Raw genomic sequence first — 23,302 nt, 5'->3', positions numbered from 1 at the left:
TTTTAAAAATTGCTACTGTTAGCTTGTGATTGAAAAAGATAAAATTAAATAGGTTTAGTGATATTTTATAACTTTTCATAATTGAGTGATTAAAAAATATTTTTATTAATAGCTAATCATTATTTTATAATTTTTTTATAATTAAGTGATTAAAAATAAAAATTATAAAAAGTTGAAGGAGACAAATGCGGGCATTGAGAGGAGGCAGGGATTTTCGTCTTTTATAACACATTATATTTAATATTTTTCCATATTTATGTTGTCAGATAGTTTCTTTAGTCTCTGTGGAAAGAAAGGCTTTGCTTTTGTGTGTATTCTTCAAACTTATTTAATGTGGTACATCAATTTTATCCTGTTTGGAGTCATTCATAAAAATTTGATTTAATTTAATTTCAAAAGAAAATATTTTTAATAAATAAATAATAATAATAAGTAACTCTTATATAATAATTTTAAAAAATAAATTTAATTATTTTAATATTTTAAATAAAAAATATTTAATTTTACATATTAAAAAAATTAAAATTGAATTAGAATAAAATCTTTTAACTTATATTTTAAAAAGAATTGGCCATTTGATCTCATTATCTTTTCTCAGCTGGTGGTGAGCGTCTGACGGATGATAGAAGACTAAACGGCGACAAAAAAAATAAAAATAAAAGAAGGCTGACAATTTCGGCGCCTTCACGGTAGGCCCACTGGGCTTTGCACCCTACCTCTAATTCTAAAGCTAGGGGAGAACCAATTTCAAAAATACAAGACTACAGATTTGAGACCTTCACACCACGTTTCTACCCTCCTCATTTATGGAGACCAATATAAAAAAAATACCATCTGATAGTTACTTAATTGCTTTTAATGCTTTTTAAACCCTACCCCACTTAGGAGGGATGGATCTCCGTCTATGTACATGGAGAGAAGACAAAAATGAACAAGCGTGGAGCATATATGGGTCAACTCATTTAATGATATAGCTTCAACCTCTCTCTCACTCTATACATACCCATATCACCTTCAATCCTCTTTTCTTATTTGATTCGCCTCACTAGGACCGTATTTTTCTCTTACTTTAGTTTCAGAACGGTACAAAGAGCTGCATGAATGACTAAGTAGTCTCAAAGAGCTGCATGAATAAGCCGTACAAAGAAGAAAAAGCAACCCTCGTCTGCTTCAATCCAGAGAAGATGGGATGGGGATTTGTATTAATGATGAGCTTGTTGATGGGTACTGTTGTTGCAGGGTGGTTTTGGTATAAAAACAAGGAGGAGAAAAAGATGAAGAGTGGGATACCGAAAGGGAGCTTGGGTTGGCCTTTCTTAGGTGAAACTCTTGACTTCATTGCTTGTGGTTACACCTCTCGACCTGTCAGTTTCATGGACAAACGCAAGCTCCTGTAAGCTTTTTTTTTTCTCTATTTTACTCCACTGTTGATGTTTCTTTGCTTTTGGGATTATCTTCTTTTCTTGGCCACTTGTTTTGTTTGTTTGCTCTTCCTACTTTCTCCATGGCTTCATTTCAATATTTTCATGTGTATATGCATGCATTGATCTTTTATCTCTTAAACTTGCTTTTGTCTTGGATGATATATAGGAACCCTAGCTAGATTCATATATCATTGCTTCTTCACCATAATCATTTTATGTAAGAATATTGCTAACTATGCAACCTCTATAAAATTCTAAATATTTCCAAGTTCTTGTATTCTTGACTCATTAGTATAAAAAGTTTTAATATTGGAGGGGTTTATCTATTCAAATCATGTAGCATGCAAAGACCAAACTAAACTTCTCTTTAATTGATTTATTTATTTTTCTTTTTGTTGACATTATGAGTTTTTCAATTAACATGTTGGAGGAAGTAGCTTATTATATAAATTAAAAATTATTGGAATCTTAATAATAAAGAAATTCTATCCTAGACGAGTAATAATTTTTTTCCCTGAATTATTCTAAAGTTGTCTATATTGTTAACTTTTTATATAAAACATTGTAATTGTAACTTGTCATTTCATGAAATAATATTTTGAAAAGTTTATATAATAATGAACACATTATTTAAAATTATTTGTTAGACATTGGGAACATAGCCACAATGACTAACTTTTTCTTTTGGCTGAAAGCCACGATGACTAACTTGGTAGCTAGGCCCCAAATTCTCCTTATGGTTCAGACAAATAGATAAATTAACCTAGACATCGTGTCTTCGCTAAATGATATGTCCCAAAGGAAAATTCTTCATCGATGAGTTCCTAGCTTGAAAACACAAGCTTCCATTATCCAAAAAAACAGGCGTGACAGAATTAACAATAAGCAATTAAAACGAATCCGAAAGCTTTTGCTTATAGAAATGGTTGTGTCTCGGTCTTACCAGGCATGGGAATGTGTTCAAAACACACATCTTGGGAACACCTATTATAGTTTCAACTGATCCCGACGTGAACAAGGTGGTTTTACAGAACCATGGCAACACCTTTGTTCCTGCTTACCCCAAATCCATCCGATTGTTGCTTGGCCCGTCTTCCATACTTCAAATGAATGGTAACCTTCAGAAGAGAGTACATGCACTCATTGCAGGCTTCCTCAGGTCCCCGCAGCTTAAAACCCGTATTACTACGAACATTGAGAACTCTGTGAGACAAACTTTGGGTTCTTGGCAACACATGCAGCCCGTACATGTTCAACAAGAAACCAAAAAGGTCTACTCGAAAGTACTAGTATTGTTAATTCCAAAGACTGAGATTATTTATTTCACTGAATCTGCTTCATTAAACATCTCAGATTACGTTCCAAGTCTTGGTTAAAGTTTTAATGAGTGTTGATCCCGGTGAAGATTTGGAGTTTATGAAGAGAGAATTTGAGGAATTCATCAAAGGTTTGATTTGCTTGCCTATCAAGTTTCCAGGAACAAGACTATATAAATCTCTCAAGGTAATTAGCTTTAGCAGCATTCATCTCCTCCCTGGTTACCATTTTCCATGGGGTTTTCTAGAAGTTGTTTTGTTTTGTTTATTATTTGTTGTAGGCCAAAGAAAGGTTAGTAAAAATGGTGGAAAAGATTGTGAAGGAGAGAAAAATGGGCATGGCGAAAACAGGCGAAAACAGTGTGGTCAATGATGCAGTGGACGTCCTGTTACGTGACATTAGTGAAGAAGGTGATGATGATGAACAAGGAGAAACAAAAGAGAAGCAATCTTTGCCGTTGGATTACATCAGTGGGAACATAATAGAGATGATGATCCCAGGAGAAGAGACGGTTCCCATGGCAATGACCCTCGCTGTCAAATTCCTCGGTGACAGCCCTGTTGCTCTCCACCGGTTGATGGTACGTAACATACAAATCCCAAACATAAAACTTTAAAAAAATATATGGGATAAGGAATTCTCACCTTTATATCCACGGCTAGGATTATTTTGGTTTCCACTTCAAAACCGGGTCCAAGTAGGCCACTATTTCACCATTTTTCCCCCCAATTTTTTTTCCACAGATAAGTCTCTTTCATGGTTTCATTTAGGCACACGAGTAAATGCACGTATAAAACAGATTGTAATTGTGTCAAAATATAGACCATACTTTAGGTTTGAGAGTTACAGGAGTATGTCCTGTCACTTCCTTTTCTTCGTGGCGACCAGTTTAATTTAATTGAAAAATAGGAAGGCTTAAATGCAAAATTACCCCTTAACTATATTACTTTTAAGATGAGACGAATAAGAACGAGACGTGTGTTATGTTTTTAATTGGATGTTGTACACTTTTTTTTAGTAGAATGAGAGGAATTGATAGTTTAAGTATCAATTTTAACCCCCAAAAAAAACTTTAGGTACTTACATGGGGAAAATGGTGTAAGTTTAGAAACTAAATTTTGTAGTTGAGCCAAATCGTAATTATCTAAATTTTCAATGGCATTAGCTTTGCCTCGAAAAAGGGATTTTTTAAGTAATTTTGATGTTGATTTTTTTGCAGGAAGAGAATATGGAACTGAAAAAGCAAAAGATGAATTGTGGTGAAGATTATAGTTGGTCTGACTACTTGTCTTTGCCATTCACTCAAAATGTGAGCCTCAAAATTTCATGGTAGGTGCCATTGGATAAGTGAAAGGGAACAATGACACTGACATGCACTTTTTTTTTTGTTTCGTTGGTAGATAATAAGTGAAACTCTTAGACTGGCAAATATCATCAATGGAGTTTGGAGGAAAGCAGTAAAGGACATTGATATCAAAGGTAGTTTTTCCATTGTATTTGCTTTAAGCTCGAATTTGCAGAAAACAGGGAAAAGCACACATCAATTTGGTTTTTTTTTTCTTTTGGCAGGCTATCTGATACCACAGGGATGGTGTGTTCTAGCTTCTTTCATTTCTGTTCATATGGATGAAGAAAATTATGAACACCCTTATCGTTTCCATCCATGGAGATGGGAGGTAGCTTAAAATACTAAAGCTTAAAATACTAAAATGTTGTCAACTGTTTGTTATTCATGAACTATTTTGAGCAAATAAAAGAAATTTATTTGCTTACAGAGACTAGGAACTGCTGTTAACAACAATAGCTTTACACCATTTGGAGGTGGGCAGAGGCTTTGCCCTGGTATAGAACTATCAAGGCTTGAAATTTCAATCTTCCTTCACCATCTCATCACCAGTTACAGGTAGTTTAATGATTCTTGTATTCTTTAATCACAGAATTCTAGTTCAACTGCTATGATTCAATTTAGTGGACCATGGGACACCTCAACGAGGTCTTACTTTAAACCCTACATGATTTGAGAAACTAAAGAATCGACGTTTTAGCTATCATGCCATGGTTAGATAATCTGTTAAATTCAAAGCACTCATTATTCTTCTCATACATGCAGATGGGTTGCTGAAGAGGATCACATTATCTACTTTCCAACAGTTAGGATCAAGAGGAAGCTGCCAATCAGAGTCACCCGCTTATGAAACTACCATTAGTTTGGCCCATCAAGGACAGTCTGTAGTACAATAATATCTAAAGCAAAATATTTTCCTTCCTTAATTGGATAATACATAACAAGACAGAAACTTTGGAAGGATTATTGCCCACTCAAAAGGGAGCCACTGGGGAATGGCCATTTGTACAGATACATTGATCTTTTAAAAGATATGATAGGACTGTGCATTATGGTGTTAGTTCTCATGTCACCATCCTTTTTTTCTTTCATAGCATTGGAGAGGTCCCAACTGGGGCCCCTTTTTCTTTGTTCCTTCTATATTGAATGCATTGTCCAAATCCTTGTTCCATTGCCTCCTCCAATAATTTTGGCCCTGCTATAGATCAATCATCTTCCATGGCTAAAATTATCTAACAGAGGATATTGTCTTCTAGATTACATCAGTGAAAGGGCAAAAGATGAAGCAGACTGCAATTGCAACCATGAAAGTAAGTTGTAAACATCTGTTCTTCTTTGTTTGGTTGAAACTGGAAACAGGGGTTCATTGATTGATCAACAATGGAGCTGACTGATCCCGAATGGAGTATGGTTGATGTCTCGTATAAGAAAAACTACTGATATTGACAACACCATATCTCGTTTTACACTTGGAGCACTTGAATCTGATTGATATAATTGTAATTATTGATTCTATTTAGTCGGAAAGAATATAGTGGCTCAGGTATCTTTAGTCACTTTAGGCCATAAAGCAAAAAAGGTGAGAAATGGAATCTCAAGAAACCTGAAACATGATAAATGAAGTATTACCATAAATGAAACTGTATCCCTCTTCCATAACCTTTTCTTAGGTCAATTGGCAATAATCGGAAATCACAAGCTTCATTATAAAATAAAATTTAATCTCAAATTATTTCAGATCTTGATTCACTGTGCTAAAAATAAGTCCTCAACCAAGGCCAAATGGAACTTTTGAACACCTTTCTGTTTCCTAGTCCTAAACACAAAGATACAAATTTCCAGTCTATAAATGAAAAAGTGCAGAACTAGAGAAACCAACATCAGATGTCTAAATGCCATTAAATTGTAGACCGGCTGGCGTAACCAAACATTAGGACGGAAACATAATTAAGTTCTTATAAACCGTCTCAAAATCAGCATAACATCGGAAGACAAAGCATATAAGCAAGTGAAATTTCAAGCCATGGCCTTTTTCTTCTCTTCCTCAAGCCCCTGCAGTTCCACCAGCCTTTCGGCCCATGCTCTATCCCTAGCCACTGCAGCCATCTTACGCTCTACTTGCTTAATCTTCTTCTTCCTATTAGCTTCCTGCAATTGAGCTTTCCTCTTCTTTGCCTCTGCCTGTAGAACCCAATGGCAAGAGATAAGCGTTTTCTCCATAATCAAGTATATAGACATTAAGAAAAAAATGTGCATTATATTTCATGTCCTATGAAATTGTGAAACCATGCAACCTTCAGGAAGCAATCGTAGAGGCAAATTTTGAAAATATGAATTACCAACCGAAGACAGGTTTCAATGTAGTAGTCAATCAAATGCTGGTTTTTACATGAAATAAACTAGTTGCAAGTATTAGGACAAACTTTCTCTCAATAACTTACACACTGATGAACCTATTCCTCATTTCAAGCCCCAAACTCTCTATTGACTAACTAAAAGGTTACTTACAGGCAACATTTATCAAAGATATAACTTCATGATTTCTTCTAAATATATCGGACAAGGTAACCAGTTAAGCAGATTGTAGTTTCAAAATCCAACCATTAATTTCAAGTCAGCATTACTATACTCAGATGGATATAGGAGTTTTGGATGCAACTTCTACTTAAAAGGAAAAATGGTTGATAATGCATGCAACATAAGCCACTTCCTTCCTCATTGTGTTCCTATTTAATTCCACAAAAACCAAACACACTACAAATTTGATGATTGCCATGCGAATCTCATATCAGTAGAACTATTTTCAATGTGATTTATGGAAAACAAACCAATTTAAACGCACGGCGCAGCCTCATTCTCTTTTTCTCATTCCTTCTTTTGACACTCCCTTCATTAGGATTATTTGGAAGAATAGGCTCCCCTGGTGTATACTTCACCCATGCATATGGCCCTGCATTCTAAAATTCATTAGCATTTCCCGGTTCTTTTCCCCATTTGTTTCACCAATAACTTTGGGTATTTTCTTTTGTTAAATTAGGCATATTCTAAGGGGAGAAAAAAATGATTTCTAAAAACCCTAATTGCACATAAACCCTACTAGTTAGGAACAAAAAAATCGCAAATATGAATCCTGAAAAGGTAAATTAATTAAAAATTGAAAGACAAAATGAAGGGATGTTAAGTGAGGTACCAGGTGGTCTCAAGCTGGCTCTTTTTCGGCGTGGCTTGTCTTGAGGCCTTCTCTTTGGGAAACGAGTATCAGTTAAGCTATGCAACTGATTGGACATCGCGATCCATGGAGATTGGCGGTAAATAGACCCACACAAAAGGGAATTCAAACAGGGTTTTGGGCACAAATAAGAGGGGAGAGTCGACATAGTTCCAGAAGCAGGGGAAGCCTGGGATAGGAGAGTCCGACATAGTGGTCGAACGATACTTCTTAAAGCCCCAAATCCCATTTTCTAGATCATGAAATTGTTACGTTTAAAGGACAAGAGAAGAGGAAGGGGTTGTTTTTTTGAGCAGAGTGGAGGCAGCAAGCTTGTAAAACAGGGTTGGCGAAGAAGAAAAGAGACGAAGAAATTGGGCTGAAGCTTTGACATTGAGGCCCTTTCGTTTTTCTTTAATTTTCCAACTAAGAGCCCACTTGACCCAGCTTTGACTAGAGGCCTTTTCAGTAAATACAATGAACTTGGTTGTGTTAGATTGGTTTGGGATTAGGTTGATCTGATCTGAACCAACCAGACCATTTCAAGTTTTTTATTTTCTTTGAAAGAGAGTGACGTGTGAAATTAAACAGGATAAAATGAAAGTTGAATGCAATGATGTGAGAGACAAGGATGTTGAATACAGTTGTCTGTTGGTTGGTTCCTTAAAGTTTCTCTTTGTTGCTGAGTTTGCAGAATTTTAGCTCCTTCATCTTCAACCCACTTTACCCCTTCACCGGTTTAATTGTAAATGCAACTACAACCTAACCTATCAAAACCTTCAAACATATTCGAGATTAAGAATCAAGAAAAGATGGTCGAAAAAGTTTATGTTTGGAGAAATTCAAAATCAAAAACACTAACATCCAAACCAATGAATTTATGTATGTAGGTATCGATTTTGATAACGACTCCACTAAAGCTTATCATTATTATTTCATACTTGAATTTAGTATCTAGACCAAATAACATTACGTAACTCAGTAAATGTTTGATCTGTATCCTCTACTTAAAAAAGTATAGGTACATAATTGGGGGATTAAATATTTAAGCCAAATTAATGTAGGATAATAATAAATAAATAAATAACTAAAGTACCAAAGGACGCATTGTAACCAAACTTAGATACCAACTTGAGATAAAAAAAAACACTTAAATACTAAATTGAATATAAAAACTGAACACATGTACCAAATAGCATATTAACCTTAATTTATATTAAAAGTGAAGAAAAGCACCCATACCCTCAGGTTAAGAGAAATTGGCGCTGGCGCCATCTTTTTTACCGTTAAAGAAAATGAAGAGCAATGGCCCGCCATAACCGATAAAAGTGCAAAAAGGAAAAGGAATCCAATATATATAAACTTTGACAATAACAAAAACAAAAGTTGAGGGAACACAAAAGAAAATTAGTGTTGATGAAGAGAAGAATTAAGGCCTTAAGAAAGTGAGATTTATGGGCCACGAAAACCCAAAATATATAAGTAAAGCTGGCAACATCGAGGTCCCCGCCTTCAAAGCATAACATATATATTGGAGAGAAAAAAAGAACACAAAGACTGTCATGCTTGGATCATGACGTGCTCAAAAAGTGACCCTTAATATATATATGATGACGAGGAAGTCTTGGCTGTGAAGGTATATGGGTTTGCAAAGGCAAAAGGTAAAAGACATGTAACTACTAACTGTAACATCGGCCCTATTGAATCAAATTTGGGATCACATGATTCTTAATTAGGGCTCATGTGAAAAACCAATGATGAACTTGTTGACAATTTTTTCCCATTTAATGTGTCAGCCATGTGGTAAAAGATTAAAAAGAACTAAAAGGCACAATATTTTAAAGACCGTTGTTAGTAAAATCCGTCCAACTATGCCGGATATATGATTTTTGGCTTCAATCTAACATCAACATTGTGAGAAAGATGAGTGGGGTAATGCCAAATTTTCCTTTGTTTTAGGCTTTTCGACTAATTAATTTCCTTGGTGAATGCTTTTTCTGTGTCCTAACTTTGAGATATGGGTTTGTGTATATAAAAAAAAACACTTGGAAAGTACTAAAATCACCCCCCAAAAAAAATATTCCGTTATAAATTATATACTCAACACAACATCTTAGTGAATTACATCCTTTTATATATATATATAAGTTTTGCACAAATATTTATTTTGATACGTATATATTTTTTTCTTAAAATTGATATTTGTTTCATTTCTGTTATACAAAATAATACTTAAGACTAAGGCTATTTAACTTTTCATGTTGTTTCTAATAACTAATTGGCACCCAAAAATTCTATATTTGACACTTGGCAAATGATAATGTCACAAAGATATCATTATCTAAAATTTATTAAAAATCTAAAATAAATTAAAATATATATAAAAAATATAAATTATAAAAATCAAATATATTTTTTATTGAAAAATCAAAATCAATTAAATTTAAAAGGTTTTTGTTTAAAATTACATATTTACCTTTAATTACATAGTTCAAACAAAAAAAAAAACTCATATGTATTTATCTTCAACTCAAGATTTAAATTGAAATTATAACCTCTTCTGAGTATATATTTTTTAAAAATTATTGTCCAAAATTAAAAACATAGAATATTTTCTTTACAAAACATGAAATCGGACACGCATGCGAATGTGGCATCCCAATCTGAAATTAGTATTTGGTATCTAAACACGCATCCTTTTGAAAAAAATGTTGTATACTTTTTTAAAAGAGTAAATTAATTTTTCAGAAATAAGTTAATGAAATCTATTTTTTATTAATTTTTAAAATTTGTAATTTTTTAGATAATATGATAATTTTTATAAATATAAATATTATCTTTATAATATAAAAAAATTTTACTAATTTTTTTATTTTTGATGATGACATCACATCTTAAATATTCGTTGGATTACACGTTAAATATTCGTTGGATTACATAGATAAAGGTAACACCTTTAGTTTCAAGTACTATTTTGTATGATAGAAACTAAACATAGGTATCAATTTAAATAAGAGTGAGCAAAATTCGATTCGACTCGAAAAAATTGAAAAAAAGTTTTAATTATTTGAGTTAATTGAATCAACTTGAATTTCTTTTTCGAATTTCAATTTCAAATTGAATTAATTTTTTAATTTAAACAACTTTAATAATTCGAATAAATCAAATATTAAATTTTTTACTTTCCTTCCCTCTACCCCCTTCAAACCCTTTCATTTTTCCCAAAGAAATTTTACCACCCCAAAACTTCTTTTCTTTTATTTCCTCACAAAATTTTTACATCCCTCAAAGCCTAATTTTCTTTCCTTTTGCTTTCCTCCAAAATGTTTACTTCTCCCAAACCCCAAAACTTTTTTTTTAATTATGTCTACTATTTATATTTTTAAATTAAATTTCACATATTATACTATTTATATTATTGAACTGTTTAATCATGTTGAGTCTTTATCAATTTATGTTAAAATTAAATTATTGATGATGTCATAAAATATTCGTGTTAAAATTTTTTATTGATACCAATTTCACATTTTATCTTTAAAATAACTTTTATTAAAAAAAATCATATTTTTTACTTTTAATATATATTTTTTAATTTCAAAATACATAGTGACAAGAATCATAAGATAATTGAAGCAACTAAGCAAGAAAAGAAGTTAACCCGTATATAAAAGATTAATAAATAAATTATGAGGAGATGAAATTTAATAACAAAATTGATTACGGTAGGTGGCAGTGGCTACAAGAACCCAAAGTCATTTTTTTAATTTAACTCGAACAAATATATTCGATTCAAATATCATCTCACTTGACTCAATTCGAGAAAATTTCAAATTGAGTTAGGATGATAAAATAGGATTTGTCAACTCAATTAACTTGAATTTTTTTTATTCTATACTATTCGATATTCGTTCACCCCCTAAATTTGAACACGCAAAAAAATGTAGGTATAAAAATGAACATTAAAACCAAATGTAGTTACCAAAATGTATATTTACCCTAAAAAGTTATAAAAATAATTAATCATCGGTGAAATTCTACTATTAGTCCCAATACTTTGCGTAAAGTTATGTATTTAGTTTCTTTATTTAATTTGGACAGATTTAGCCCTTATACTTTTCAAATTTGACAAATTTAATTTTCATACTTATCGAATTTTGAATTTTTAGTCCCAAAACAAAGCACAAGTGGTTAAATTCGTTTGATTAAAATTTTCTATTAGTCTTGTACTTTACATAAAGTTTTATATTTAGTTTATATTCTTCAATTAGATCATTATTAATATTTATATTTTTTAAATTTTGAAATAAATGACCATCATTAAATCTATTAAGTAACTCCTTTTAAGTGTAATACGTGAAAATAATAAACAAACATGATATTACGTATATGATAATATGTTTATTATATTATATTTTAGAAATAACAAATTTTAACAATTATCATTTAGTAATAAAATTAAAAAAGGATAAAAATTAATAATATCACACTAATCACAAAATGTAACCATTAATCATTGGTGTTGATTTTGATATTATGTTTAGAATTTTGAGTTTTGGATTTATCATTTGTACAACCCAACGAAAACATCCAACGAAGTTTCGAGGTTTCTCATATATTTCCCCTTCGTTTCCCAACGTAGAAAGCGACAAGTCCATTACAAAGCTCACCGAACGTACCAAATCTAAAGACGTGGCGGAAATATATGCGACGCCACCCGGCATAGATCCTCAGCCATTTTGGTCCCCTTACCCTTAATTTAAGGGACACATGCCCCATCATCCATTATATGTAAAAAGATTTGCTCAGAAATTTCGTACCAAGTACACCTAATTTCAAAGCAGACAATCCCATTTCTGTACCTCGCAAGAATATTCCAAGCCGGGAATCGGTAGGGGCAAATTCGACAACTTGCATAATGACGGAATCCTTGCCACCGACGTTAACGGAAAAAGGTTGCTCTCAGAAAGTAGAGGGAACAACTAACGACCCTTCACGCCGTTCCGCATGTTCTTTTTCTTAATATAAATTCATCATTTTGATCCTAAAAAAGGAAGGGTCACGCGCGGCACGTGACCGACGCTATGAGGAAGAAAAAAAGGGGGCCCACGACAAGCACGCACCAAAACGATCTTCGATTTGATGTACGTGATGGTGATGATTTCACGTGTCGCCAACCAATCAAAATCAAGGAGGGAATGGTTATCTTTGGCGCCCTTGCCGTCCATCAACTATTCTAACGTGTCTTTGTTTTTAACGGTTCATAAATTCTAACACTAATCATAATTAACGCTCCTAAAAGTTTGTGCCTCACTATCTTCTTTTTTGTGTTTACCGCTTCAACCGACTGGAATCTTGTGGATTCCTAGATTCATGCTACATTCCTTTCCTTTCAATTTTATCATTTTATTTTTACATTACATATTTCCTCAAAAATACCATCCTACATGTTATTTAATATTGTCAATGCTAAATTTAATATTTAACTTTAGGCTTTTTTAATTAAATTTCACCTTCAATTTCTAAAAAAATTAAATTAAATTATTAATATTTCAAATAGAGTTAGAATTATATTTTTAACAAAAATATTAATTAAAATGTTAAATTTTTAAACATCGTAACCAGCATGATGATTCACATGTACGTTAAACTATTTTTTTTGAATTTTTATAGATTTATTTTAGTTTCTTTAGATTTTTTAAAATACTTTTATATATTTTTTTAAAATTATCTATTAACGTAACATATAAAATATATAGTACCATGTTAGTATAAAATATATATGGACTACCATGTTGGCTGCATGCCAATATCGTCAAAAAAATTTAGTCATCATTTTTATTAAAAAAAAGGGTAATTTGACTAATTTTGAAAAGATGAAAATCAAATTTAGCTCAAACAAAGAATAATGATCAGATCTATAAAAGACGTAAATGTTAAGGGCTAAATTTTTAATTATATCTATCGTATAACCAGGGGCGTAGCTAGGGGGCTGGTAGGGCCTAACCCCCCTTAAAATGGAAAATTAACTATTTAGGCCTTTTAAAATTTTAAAATAGTAAATGTAAAATTGCACTTTGCCTCCCTAAAATAATAAAAATTTGATTTAATTCTTTAAAGATTATAAAGAAATAGGCTATTAAAATACTAAAATTATATTTTTATTATCGTAAAAATTACAATTTAATTTCCACCCTTTAAAAAAATTATTTCACCCCTCGTATAACCCTACTATATGTATATTTGTAAGTGAATATATCTAATATAGGTTAATAATATAAAAGTTTTGAAATTTACCTCAATCATAAACTTGTCTGTTTATAAAGAGTCGGATTCTTTTTTCCTTTTACAAATTACAAAGGAAAAGAAAAGAAAAATATGGAGGGGGGCCCGGGGGTATGCTAAGATTATATCCATAAGTACCCAGACCTTGAATTATGCAATTGATGACATTAAATATTTGATAGAAGGGGCCAAAGACAAACTCCAGGAAGTGGGCTCAGTTGAAGCATACAATGAAGATTTATAGAATTCATAAATTTTAATATAGAAGGTTAATAATAAGTGAAGCATTGCATGGATGAACTGAGAGTTGGGTAAGCAAAAATCTTTAGTCGACCAAAATTATGCAAAGCTGGTCCTGGTGTCTCTTGTCTTTAATAAAAAGTGAGTGCCGAATTATGTACAATATGAGTTGCAGCAGTGATGAGCTCAATGCAGAGTTAGGAGACGTAATTGAATATTAGGTTTGTGCGTAGGCCACCTCTCCCAACCAAACTTTCACTTTGTTTAGTAAAAAGAAAGGAAAAAATATTGGTGGTGATCATTCCATTATTGCTACTTAATTAAAGGCTTTAATTTAGTTGCTGAGATAGTGGTAGTTAGTTATATGTGTCACCTATTAGATGAAAGAAATAAAAGGACACTGGATTCAAATTCACAATCTTGTTACCAGAGATAGTTATGCCCATCAATGAGGTGTGTATATACAGAGTAGATTAGGCCACAACCCATAAGGTTTTCCCTAGTAGATTCTCCAATAATTGACATAGGTTGTATATAGGACGTGGCAGGGAAGGCATTTTGATTGATGAAGTAACATTTGATGTAACTTGTTTTTTCAAGAGCCAAATCATATTTTCATATATGTGGGAGTTTCATATGTTATGAAACATGCACCTGTCAGGATATTGATATCCTTGCAAATAAGGAAAAATTTCACAATCACAAAAGTATACTATATATTAATACAAAATAGAATGGATGAAGACTCAAGCCCTCAATCTTAGAAGTTTTTCTTTTCTTTTTTTTCCTTACATAATCTGGTACTGCATTAGAAGGGGGTTAGCGACTCGTTTATGCTGTCCAGCTTAAGAGTTTGGGGATAGTACTTTTCAGTCACTAAAATTGAAAATGACGTTTTAAGGAAAAAAAATGGTTAATCAAGTTCATGGCAGCAAATCAGGCAAATCCAAGTCAGTTTAATCCACTTATACTTAATCAATTTTAATGCTTGGACCAATGCATCATCAGCATTTAAGCAGGCTAAGCATAAACCATGATGCAACAATTAAACAATCAATGGTGTGATCAATTAACAACATATTTAAAAAAAAAACCCATTATAATTTTGCTAACAGTCTGTGAGACAGCATTCACCAGGACAAGGAGCATGAAAACTTGACATAATGAGTTGGAAAAAAGAAAACCCATTTCATTGCTGCCCTAAATAAGGTATCAATTAAATTATAAATCATTTTTTCAAAAGGCATATGCATTGATGAGTAATATAAAATGAGCAACAGTGTGGCAGTTGGTGACCAAATGGTCCTAAATCTGCGCTTGGGATTGGAAGTGAGAAATGGGGACTAATGGCACTTTCATTTTCCGCTCATCTCGGTGTTGAAAAGGTAAAGTAAGTTTGAAGAAGAAAAAAAACCAGAAGAGGCATTGAGGGCTTTGGTGGCTAATTAAAATTATTTCTTAGTTTACTTACTAAATGACGTGCATGCCATGTGGGGACTTATCCATATAATCAACCCTTGGTTTTGACTTTTATCTATCTGTTTTAAGATTTAATTAAGCAATTCTAATTACTTTATAAATATGTAATTACGTTAAGTTTTTTTTGGTTTATGGACACTCTTTTAACAATCATGTTCCTTCCTGTCAACTTCATTCATTCAAGAAGTTTGACTTCATGATTTCATTCACATGATTCAATTAGCTTATATGTTCTCAAAACTTTATAAACTTGGAAATACGTTTCTTTTTTACATCCATTTTCAATTTGATTTTTTTTTCCATTAAATCGACTAAAAGTTGATATTAAATCCAGGGAAGAAGGAGGAGGAAGAGGAGGGACCAATTTGACAGAAACTAAGCATTGAATAGACCTTGTAGTATGGAATTTGGATGTTGGATACGATGCATTTAAAATAATTTTGCACAACAAAGGGGAATCACTGTTTTTATTAACCCACATTTATTGTCACATTTTTTTGCCCCACAGAGTTGTATAAGACTAGTATTTTTCGGGATTTGGTTGTTTTTCAAATTATTATAAAATATTGCTGGCAATAACATTTTTTTTTATAAAACTAAATCTCTGTTGATTTAGCTGCATTTATTGACTACAATATATTTATTTGTTTTTTCCTCCATAAGGAACCTTCTTTGTGATTGTGGCAGACCACATGAGCATATTTTTTCTAATGGAAAAAAACCGATACTAAAAGATTGTATTGGTCAAGAATTAAAATATATAATTTAGAAATAACACATTAATAAGGAAGAGAGACAGGAAAAGGGCAAAGTTAAAAGGGTTGTTTTGGGACGACCAGAAAGGTGAGATATGAGGTATATTGTCGATTACAAGCCAAATAATTGTCACAATAAATCATATATATATTACAGAGAGAGTGATAGGTACTGCATGAAACTGCTGGGTTCACATGGAAAGGACAGATTTTGTAAAAGGATCTCAAATGCAAAACCTTCATTGATTCATTTGGTTATGACCATAATGTCCTAGGTCAAAGGATATATTAACAGGTCAAACCATAAACAGGAGTGGTATAAAAAGAGTGGTGTCGGTTGGGTGTGTAAGTTTTCTAGGTTAAATTTGGAAATTGATGTATGAGACAAGGTTGTTGATACAAGTCCCTTTGGGAGTATTATGGAGATGTAGAACATAGAGCTCATCTAATCCCATGAATTGACACGTTCCATCCACTCTACACCTATTTGTTTAAGTGTATTTAATTAGTAGAGTTTTGAGTTAACCGCAATTTCCAGAAATATTTTAAGTTTGTATTTTATGAACATCATTTAAGCATATAACTTTTTATTTTATTTTAACTTTTAATGTCTATGTTTTTATTATTTTACTTCTTATTTTTACGTAAATTTGATGATTAATATTTTAAAAATATTCCAATTACTTTTTTTAAAATGAAAATGTTGATGAAAATATTATTTTTTAATGATGACATAACCTATGTGGCAATCCACATATATTTCATGTTAACATGATATTATTTATTTTATGTGACATCTAGATTGCAATACACGCGGTCATGTTTATAAACTTAACATTTTAGCTAGTGTTTTCATTAGAAAAACAATGCATAATGACTTATTTGACCTTCTAACTTTACGAGAACAATTATTTTAGCCCTTCATCTATTTTTTTGTCTTTTTTAGTTATTGAACTTGTAATTTTTTGTCAAATCACCTCAAAATAGATGGAAACTTTGCTAACGTAGCATACACGTGGATTGTCATGTAGATGATATGTAAATATTTAATTAATATTTTAAAATTTTAAAAATATTTTTTTATATTTTATACTTTTTAATAAATTTAATTAATTTTAATTTTTAAAATAATTTTTAAAATTTTTAAATTTAAAAATCCACATATATGCCACATTTGCAAAGTTGAATTTTCCATCCATTTTGAGATAATTAGACAAAAATATATAAGTTTAAGGGCTAAAAAAAGGTGAAAAATTAATGGAAGACTAATGACTTTTTTTTTATAAAGTTAGAGAGCCAAATAAGTCGTAGTAAAAAAACAACAATTATACATGTTTTGAAATGTTGATATTTTTTAAAAAGTCAGGAGCTAAATTAAACTAAAAATGAATAAGGACTGAATTGATAAGAAATATAAATATTAAGGATTAAATTTAACTTTTATGTCTTTTATTATTCATGCAAATCTATGAGATTTTAGGCAAATGGTTGATTAAATTGAAAAATGGCAGATTCTGATAACGCGTGGGGAACACTTATTAACATTAAGCTTTTAATCTTCACCTAAGAACAGTATAAACCGTCTATCATTTACTGTTGGGATACCCTTTTTCCTATTTTATGTCAGTTATTTTGTTTCTTCTACCTCTTTTTCGCCCTTTTCCTTTATTGTATTGTTATAATGGCAATGGACACTTGTGAGCTGTGAGTTGAAATCTGTACACCCCATTTTTTCCACTGTCACTTATAAATTTAAGGTCTGCTCAGGGCCTCAGTTCTCTCTCAGAGACCCTGTGTGAATGGATTCTCTTCCTTCTCCATTTCACTCTCATTAAACCATAGCTCCAAGGCCAGCCAGCTCAAACCAACTTTTTTTTTTCATTTCTCGTTCTCACCCTTTTCTAGTAGCAAGCTTTGGGTTTTTCTTCTTCTTCTGAGTTTTGAAGTTGAAAAGGCTGAATCTTGTGCTGTTAAAACATGGAAAGAAGCTCATTTTCAAGATTTTTAATTGTATTCTGCTTTGCTGTGTGTTTGGAGTGTCAATTGGTTCAGTGCAGTGTTACCTATGATAGGAAAGCCATTGTGATTAATGGACAGAGGAGGATCCTCTTTTCTGGTTCAATTCATTATCCCAGAAGCACTCCTGAGGTACTTTAGAAGTTTCTCTTTTTTATTGTAAATTTCAGAGCTTTTGAGGCATATGGATTCTTTTTTGAAGTCCTTTCTTGTTGTTATAGATGTGGGAAGATCTTATACAGAAGGCTAAAGATGGAGGAGTCGATGTGATTGAAACTTATGTTTTTTGGAACGTTCATGAGCCATCTCCGGGAAATGTAATCTATTTTCCCTCCGTTTGTTTTTATTATTATTTTTGAGCCTGTTTACCTTTCCTTTTTCAAACTTGGAACTGAACTTTTTAAATACTTATTCTTTTCACCATTTTACAGTATAATTTTGAAGGAAGATATGACCTTGTGAGATTCGTAAAAACAATTCAGAGAGCAGGTCTCTATGCTCATGTTCGCATTGGGCCTTATGTTTGTGCAGAGTGGAATTTTGGGTTAGATCTAAATCTCTGTTTAACTATGTTTTCTTTGTTGTAACTTATATTTTCTCGATAGTCTAAAACTTTTTTACAATGTCCAGAGGGTTTCCTGTATGGTTAAAATATGTGCCAGGCATCAGCTTCAGAACAGACAATGAACCTTTCAAGGTATCCCTCCTTCCTTTTGTTTTTTTTTTACTGGAAGATAAACCATTGTTTCCTAAAAGTAAAATATTTAAGGATTGTTGATGCTTTATTGCAGAGAGCTATGCAAGGGTTCACTGAGAAAATTGTGGGACTGATGAAGAGTCATAACCTGTATGAGTCCCAAGGTGGTCCCATTATTCTCTCGCAGGTAAATGTTTTGGCGGTTGTATAATTTTTTATCTTAGGTCAACTTACAATGGTAATATGAACCTTTCTTTTTTACTCTTTTTCTTATTTGCATGAGCTCAGATTGAGAATGAGTACGGGGCACAGAGTAAATTACTAGGGGCTGTCGGCTACAATTACGTCTCTTGGGCTGCAAAAATGGCGATAGAGACGGAAACTGGGGTGCCCTGGGTGATGTGCAAGGAACAAGATGCCCCAGACCCGATGGTAAGTAATTCGATAGACATTTAGCATGTCATGTCTCTTGCTATATGATGTTAGTAAACTTTGTGGAGGACTTAGTTAATGTGAACATATGTATGCAAAACCCAGTTTCATGTTTTGGACTTGTAAATATGTGGATGGCTAAGGGAGTTTTTATGGCTACTTGTGATAGATAAATACATGCAATGGTTTCTACTGTGATTCATTCCAACCCAACAAACCCTACAAACCAACAATGTGGACTGAAGCTTGGAGTGGATGGTAAGGTTCCTTTTTTTTTTTTTTTGGTGACCTTAATTTGAAGGATCTTATATGGAATGGGACTCCCAAATATTTTATGCTTTCATTTATGCAAAAGGTTCTCAGAGTTTGGCGGTCCACTTCACCATCGGCCAGCCGAAGATTTGGCATTTGCTGTTGCTCGATTCATTCAAAAAGGAGGGTCCTTTGTTAACTATTACATGGTTAGTTCCCCCCTTTCTTTCTCATTATCTTAGACTTTTTCAAAGGGTATGCAATTTTTACAATGATAACCTGATTCAAACAGTACCATGGAGGGACCAATTTCGGACGTACAGCTGGAGGTCCTTTCATCACTACCAGTTATGATTATGATGCTCCAATAGATGAATATGGTGAGAAAAAAAAAAGCTATTTGCTTATTTCCATTTCTTTTTTCTGCTAAAATATTGAAAGAACATTTGCACAGTCCTCTCCATTGCCTTACCTCTGATTCAAGCTAAAAATGACAGGTTTGATTAGACAACCAAAGTATGGTCATCTAAAGGAGCTCCATAGGGCTATTAAGATGTGTGAGCGAGCTTTAGTTTCAGCAGATCCCATTGTTACTTCACTTGGAGACCTCCAACAGGTTTCTGCTTCTATTCTCAAAGTCCCTTACTCCCAGTGGATAAGTGATCATTAATTCTTCACTAATTCTAGTCATTGTTTGGCATTTGCCAGGCTTATATGTATACATCGGAATCTGGAGATTGTGCAGCTTTCCTATCGAATTATGATACCAAATTCGCTGCAAGAGTGCTATTTAACAACATGCATTATAACTTGCCTCCTTGGTCTATCAGCATCCTTCCTGATTGCAGGAATGCAGTATTCAATACTGCTAAGGTATGATGTTGTCAAATAACTAAATTTGAATGATCAGTTTTAGGACTATGGGAACTGAAGCATTGCTCGTCCTCTTCAGGTTGGAGTTCAGACATCACAAATGCAGATGTTACCGACAAATTCTGAGACATTCTCATGGGAAAGTCATGACGAAGATCCTTCTTCATTAGATTACAGCTCAGCAATTACTGCTGACGGGCTATTAGAGCAAATAAATGTCACAAAGGATGCAAGTGATTACTTGTGGTACATTACCAGGTGAGACTGATGCGCCCATCGTTAGATTTGAAGAATACTTCTGCTTTTTCCTTGCTCATAATTTACATGTCAGATTCATCGTTTCAGATTTTTCTGCTCAGCATTGCTGAATCCAAATTAAGACTTTATGGCTTACTGATTCTTAAAATTTGGGAATGTCTCACAAATATATGTTTGATAATACAGTGTTGACATTGGTTCATCTGAATCCTTCCTTCATGGAGGGGAACTCCCCACTCTCATTGTCCAATCAACGGGCCATGCTGTACACGTCTTTATCAATGGACAACTTTCAGGTACATAGTTATATTGCCTTTTCACTGGATAATACTTTTTAGCTCCCTATTTATTTTCAGAAATAAGAAATGGTGATAACAGGTTCCGCGTTTGGAACGAGGCAAAATCGGAGATTCACGTACACAGGGAAGGTCAATCTGCGTGCTGGAACAAACAAAATTGCACTGCTGAGTGTTGCTGTTGGATTACCGGTTAGTTCTTCAAAGCATGGAAAGTTTAAAAACCATGGCATGGTTGTGTTTTCTGATGGGAATGGCTTTTTTTTTATTCTTTTTGGCGATTGAAGAATGTAGGTGGACACTATGAGACATGGAATACAGGGATCCTAGGTCCAGTTGCACTGCATGGACTTGACCAAGGCAAATGGGACCTGTCCAGGCAAAAATGGACTTACCAGGTAGTAAAGTTAACCTTTTTCATCTTTTATGTCTTTATTGTTGATCCAAAATAAGTGTCCCTCATGAATGCCTCTATGAACAGGTTGGTCTTAAAGGAGAGGCCATGGATCTGGTCTCACCAAATGGATTTTCCTCAGTTGAGTGGATGACGGCATCATTGGTTGCACAAAAACCAGAGCCATTAAGATGGCATAAGGTGAGCAAAAAAAGAAAAGTACCAAGTAGTTACAGGATGAAATGTGGATTCCTAAAAGTTAAAAGTTGTTCTCTATCGATGCTGCAGGCTTATTTTAATGCACCTGAGGGTGATGAGCCGTTAGCTTTGGACATGGAGAGCATGGGAAAAGGTCAAATCTGGATTAATGGGCAGAGCATAGGCAGATATTGGACAGCATATGCTCATGGTGACTGCAATGGTTGTAATTATGCTGGGACGTTTCGACCACCGAAGTGTCAGCTTGGTTGCGGCCAACCAACCCAAAGATGGTAACCACTCTTAGGACCGAAGATATACAAAAAAACCTTTCCAGTCTGTGTTATTAAAAAGAAAGCATATTTTCATCATGTAATAGATGATTTGTTTTTCTTTCTCAGGTACCATGTTCCTCGGTCTTGGTTGAAACCTACACAGAATCTGTTGGTTCTTTTTGAGGAGCTGGGAGGAGACCCCACAAGAATCTCACTTGTAAAAAGATCTGTGTCCAGCGTTTGTGCCGATGTCACTGAGTATCACCCGAATATTAAGAACTGGCAGATTGAAAGCTATGGAAAGGCACAACAGTTCCGCAGACCAAAAGTTCACTTGCGCTGTAGTCCTGGACAATCCATCTCTTTCATTAAATTCGCCAGTTTTGGAACTCCTTTGGGAACTTGTGGAAGTTACCAGCAAGGCCCTTGCCATGCTCCTGCTTCTTATGCCATCGTGGAGGAGGTATTCTAACTTTCATGTCTGACACATAAACTAAAACTTGCATGAATGCATTTCTCACCATCTTCCGCTGTTCTATGTTTCACAGAAATGTGTAGGGAAGCAAAGATGTGTGGTCACCATAGCCAACAGTAACTTCGGGCAAGACCCATGCCCGAACGTGTTGAAGCGGTTGTCTGTCGAAGCTGTTTGTGCTCCGATATCTTCAACAACAGCACAGCCAAACTGGGGAGGCTAATAAGATTGAAACACTCACAAAGGAAATCCATAGCGCTTGCATCTAGTAATTTAACCATGCAGAAGCAAGCACCAAAGAAGAAAATAAAAAAGAAGAGTGCAAAGAATAGGCGTTTAGTTAGGGTTAGGTTGAGTGCCATAGCATTTAAAAAATGGAGTGCTTTGGCAAAAGGTGTTCGCTGTTCAATGCTATAGGCAATGAGTTATTTTAATTTTATAAAAAAGAAAAAAGGTTAAGTGAGGTTAATAGACTACTGTAAATTAGTGATCGAAAGATAAGTGAGTTTCTAAATTCTTAGGGTCCTTCAATTTAGGCCCTAAGGGTGAAATGTCTTCCATGTGTCCCCGGACTTTTAACCGGATATACGGGCAACAGAGAAACAGAGATTTGTATTTGGTGTGATTTCAGTTTGTATCAGTGGGGGGAAATCGAACCCCTATCAGGTTCATGTTGGGAGCGGTTCCTAGTATGGCCATTGTTTTATGTGCAGTTCCTGAATCCAAAAGTCTTCTTTTTCAGTTGTAATTTCTAATGTTATCCTTAAACCATGTTTCCCAGTTCCCACACCACCAAACAGGCAGCAATGGTGACATTTGACCGCTGTAGAACCCAGTATCCCGATCTCAATCTTCTTGTCGCCAAGGAGGTAAATAAATTGGCAAAGCTGTACAACCCAATAAAGTCCAAATGAAGTTTCACATATGATCAAACTTTCATCTAAACCTAAGCTTCTAATTAATCAAAGCTAACTGTGTGATCATTTACTTTTTTATCAGATGGCTTGAGGAGATTGACAACATATAGACAAATTATCTACTGATAAATCCCCCCAAGTATCAAATAAACCATGGTCAGCCCCATGA

The 23,302-nt window shown here is 33.6% G+C and overlaps 3 protein-coding genes across 3 annotated transcripts; 2 read left to right on the top strand and 1 right to left on the bottom strand.

The window, feature by feature from the left end:
• The first annotated feature begins 852 nt into the window (after positions 1–852).
• On the top strand, positions 853–5,146 carry LOC121209822 (3-epi-6-deoxocathasterone 23-monooxygenase CYP90C1). The gene is made up of 9 exons (XM_041081485.1): positions 853–1,393; positions 2,371–2,695; positions 2,778–2,927; positions 3,022–3,321; positions 3,961–4,050; positions 4,142–4,220; positions 4,311–4,417; positions 4,517–4,644; positions 4,852–5,146. The coding sequence occupies exons 1-9, from the start codon at positions 1,128–1,130 to the stop codon at positions 4,934–4,936; spliced, it is 1,530 nt and encodes a 509-aa protein (XP_040937419.1). The 5' UTR covers positions 853–1,127; the 3' UTR covers positions 4,937–5,146.
• A 657-nt stretch (positions 5,147–5,803) lies between these two features.
• Positions 5,804–8,862, bottom strand: LOC107896782 (uncharacterized). The gene is made up of 4 exons (XM_041081486.1): positions 8,537–8,862; positions 7,277–8,071; positions 6,915–7,036; positions 5,804–6,267 (listed from the first exon to the last, which is right to left on the bottom strand). The coding sequence occupies exons 2-4, from the start codon at positions 7,542–7,544 to the stop codon at positions 6,103–6,105; spliced, it is 555 nt and encodes a 184-aa protein (XP_040937420.1). The 5' UTR covers positions 7,545–8,071; positions 8,537–8,862; the 3' UTR covers positions 5,804–6,102.
• An 8,790-nt stretch (positions 8,863–17,652) lies between these two features.
• LOC107896789 (beta-galactosidase 3) lies at positions 17,653–22,957 on the top strand. The gene is made up of 19 exons (XM_041081484.1): positions 17,653–18,198; positions 18,288–18,383; positions 18,498–18,610; positions 18,697–18,763; positions 18,858–18,950; positions 19,052–19,195; positions 19,365–19,453; positions 19,551–19,656; positions 19,740–19,827; positions 19,945–20,063; positions 20,156–20,320; positions 20,400–20,578; positions 20,765–20,874; positions 20,957–21,066; positions 21,162–21,272; positions 21,356–21,469; positions 21,557–21,759; positions 21,868–22,204; positions 22,290–22,957. The coding sequence occupies exons 1-19, from the start codon at positions 18,028–18,030 to the stop codon at positions 22,437–22,439; spliced, it is 2,565 nt and encodes an 854-aa protein (XP_040937418.1). The 5' UTR covers positions 17,653–18,027; the 3' UTR covers positions 22,440–22,957.
• The last annotated feature ends 345 nt before the right edge of the window (positions 22,958–23,302 follow it).

This window comes from Gossypium hirsutum, chromosome A11, assembly GCF_007990345.1.
Source record: "Gossypium hirsutum isolate 1008001.06 chromosome A11, Gossypium_hirsutum_v2.1, whole genome shotgun sequence".
NCBI classification, from domain to species: Eukaryota; Viridiplantae; Streptophyta; class Magnoliopsida; order Malvales; family Malvaceae; genus Gossypium; species Gossypium hirsutum.
Note: the sequence above shows the minus strand (reverse complement) of the source record. Positions and strands in the feature narration are given on the sequence as shown.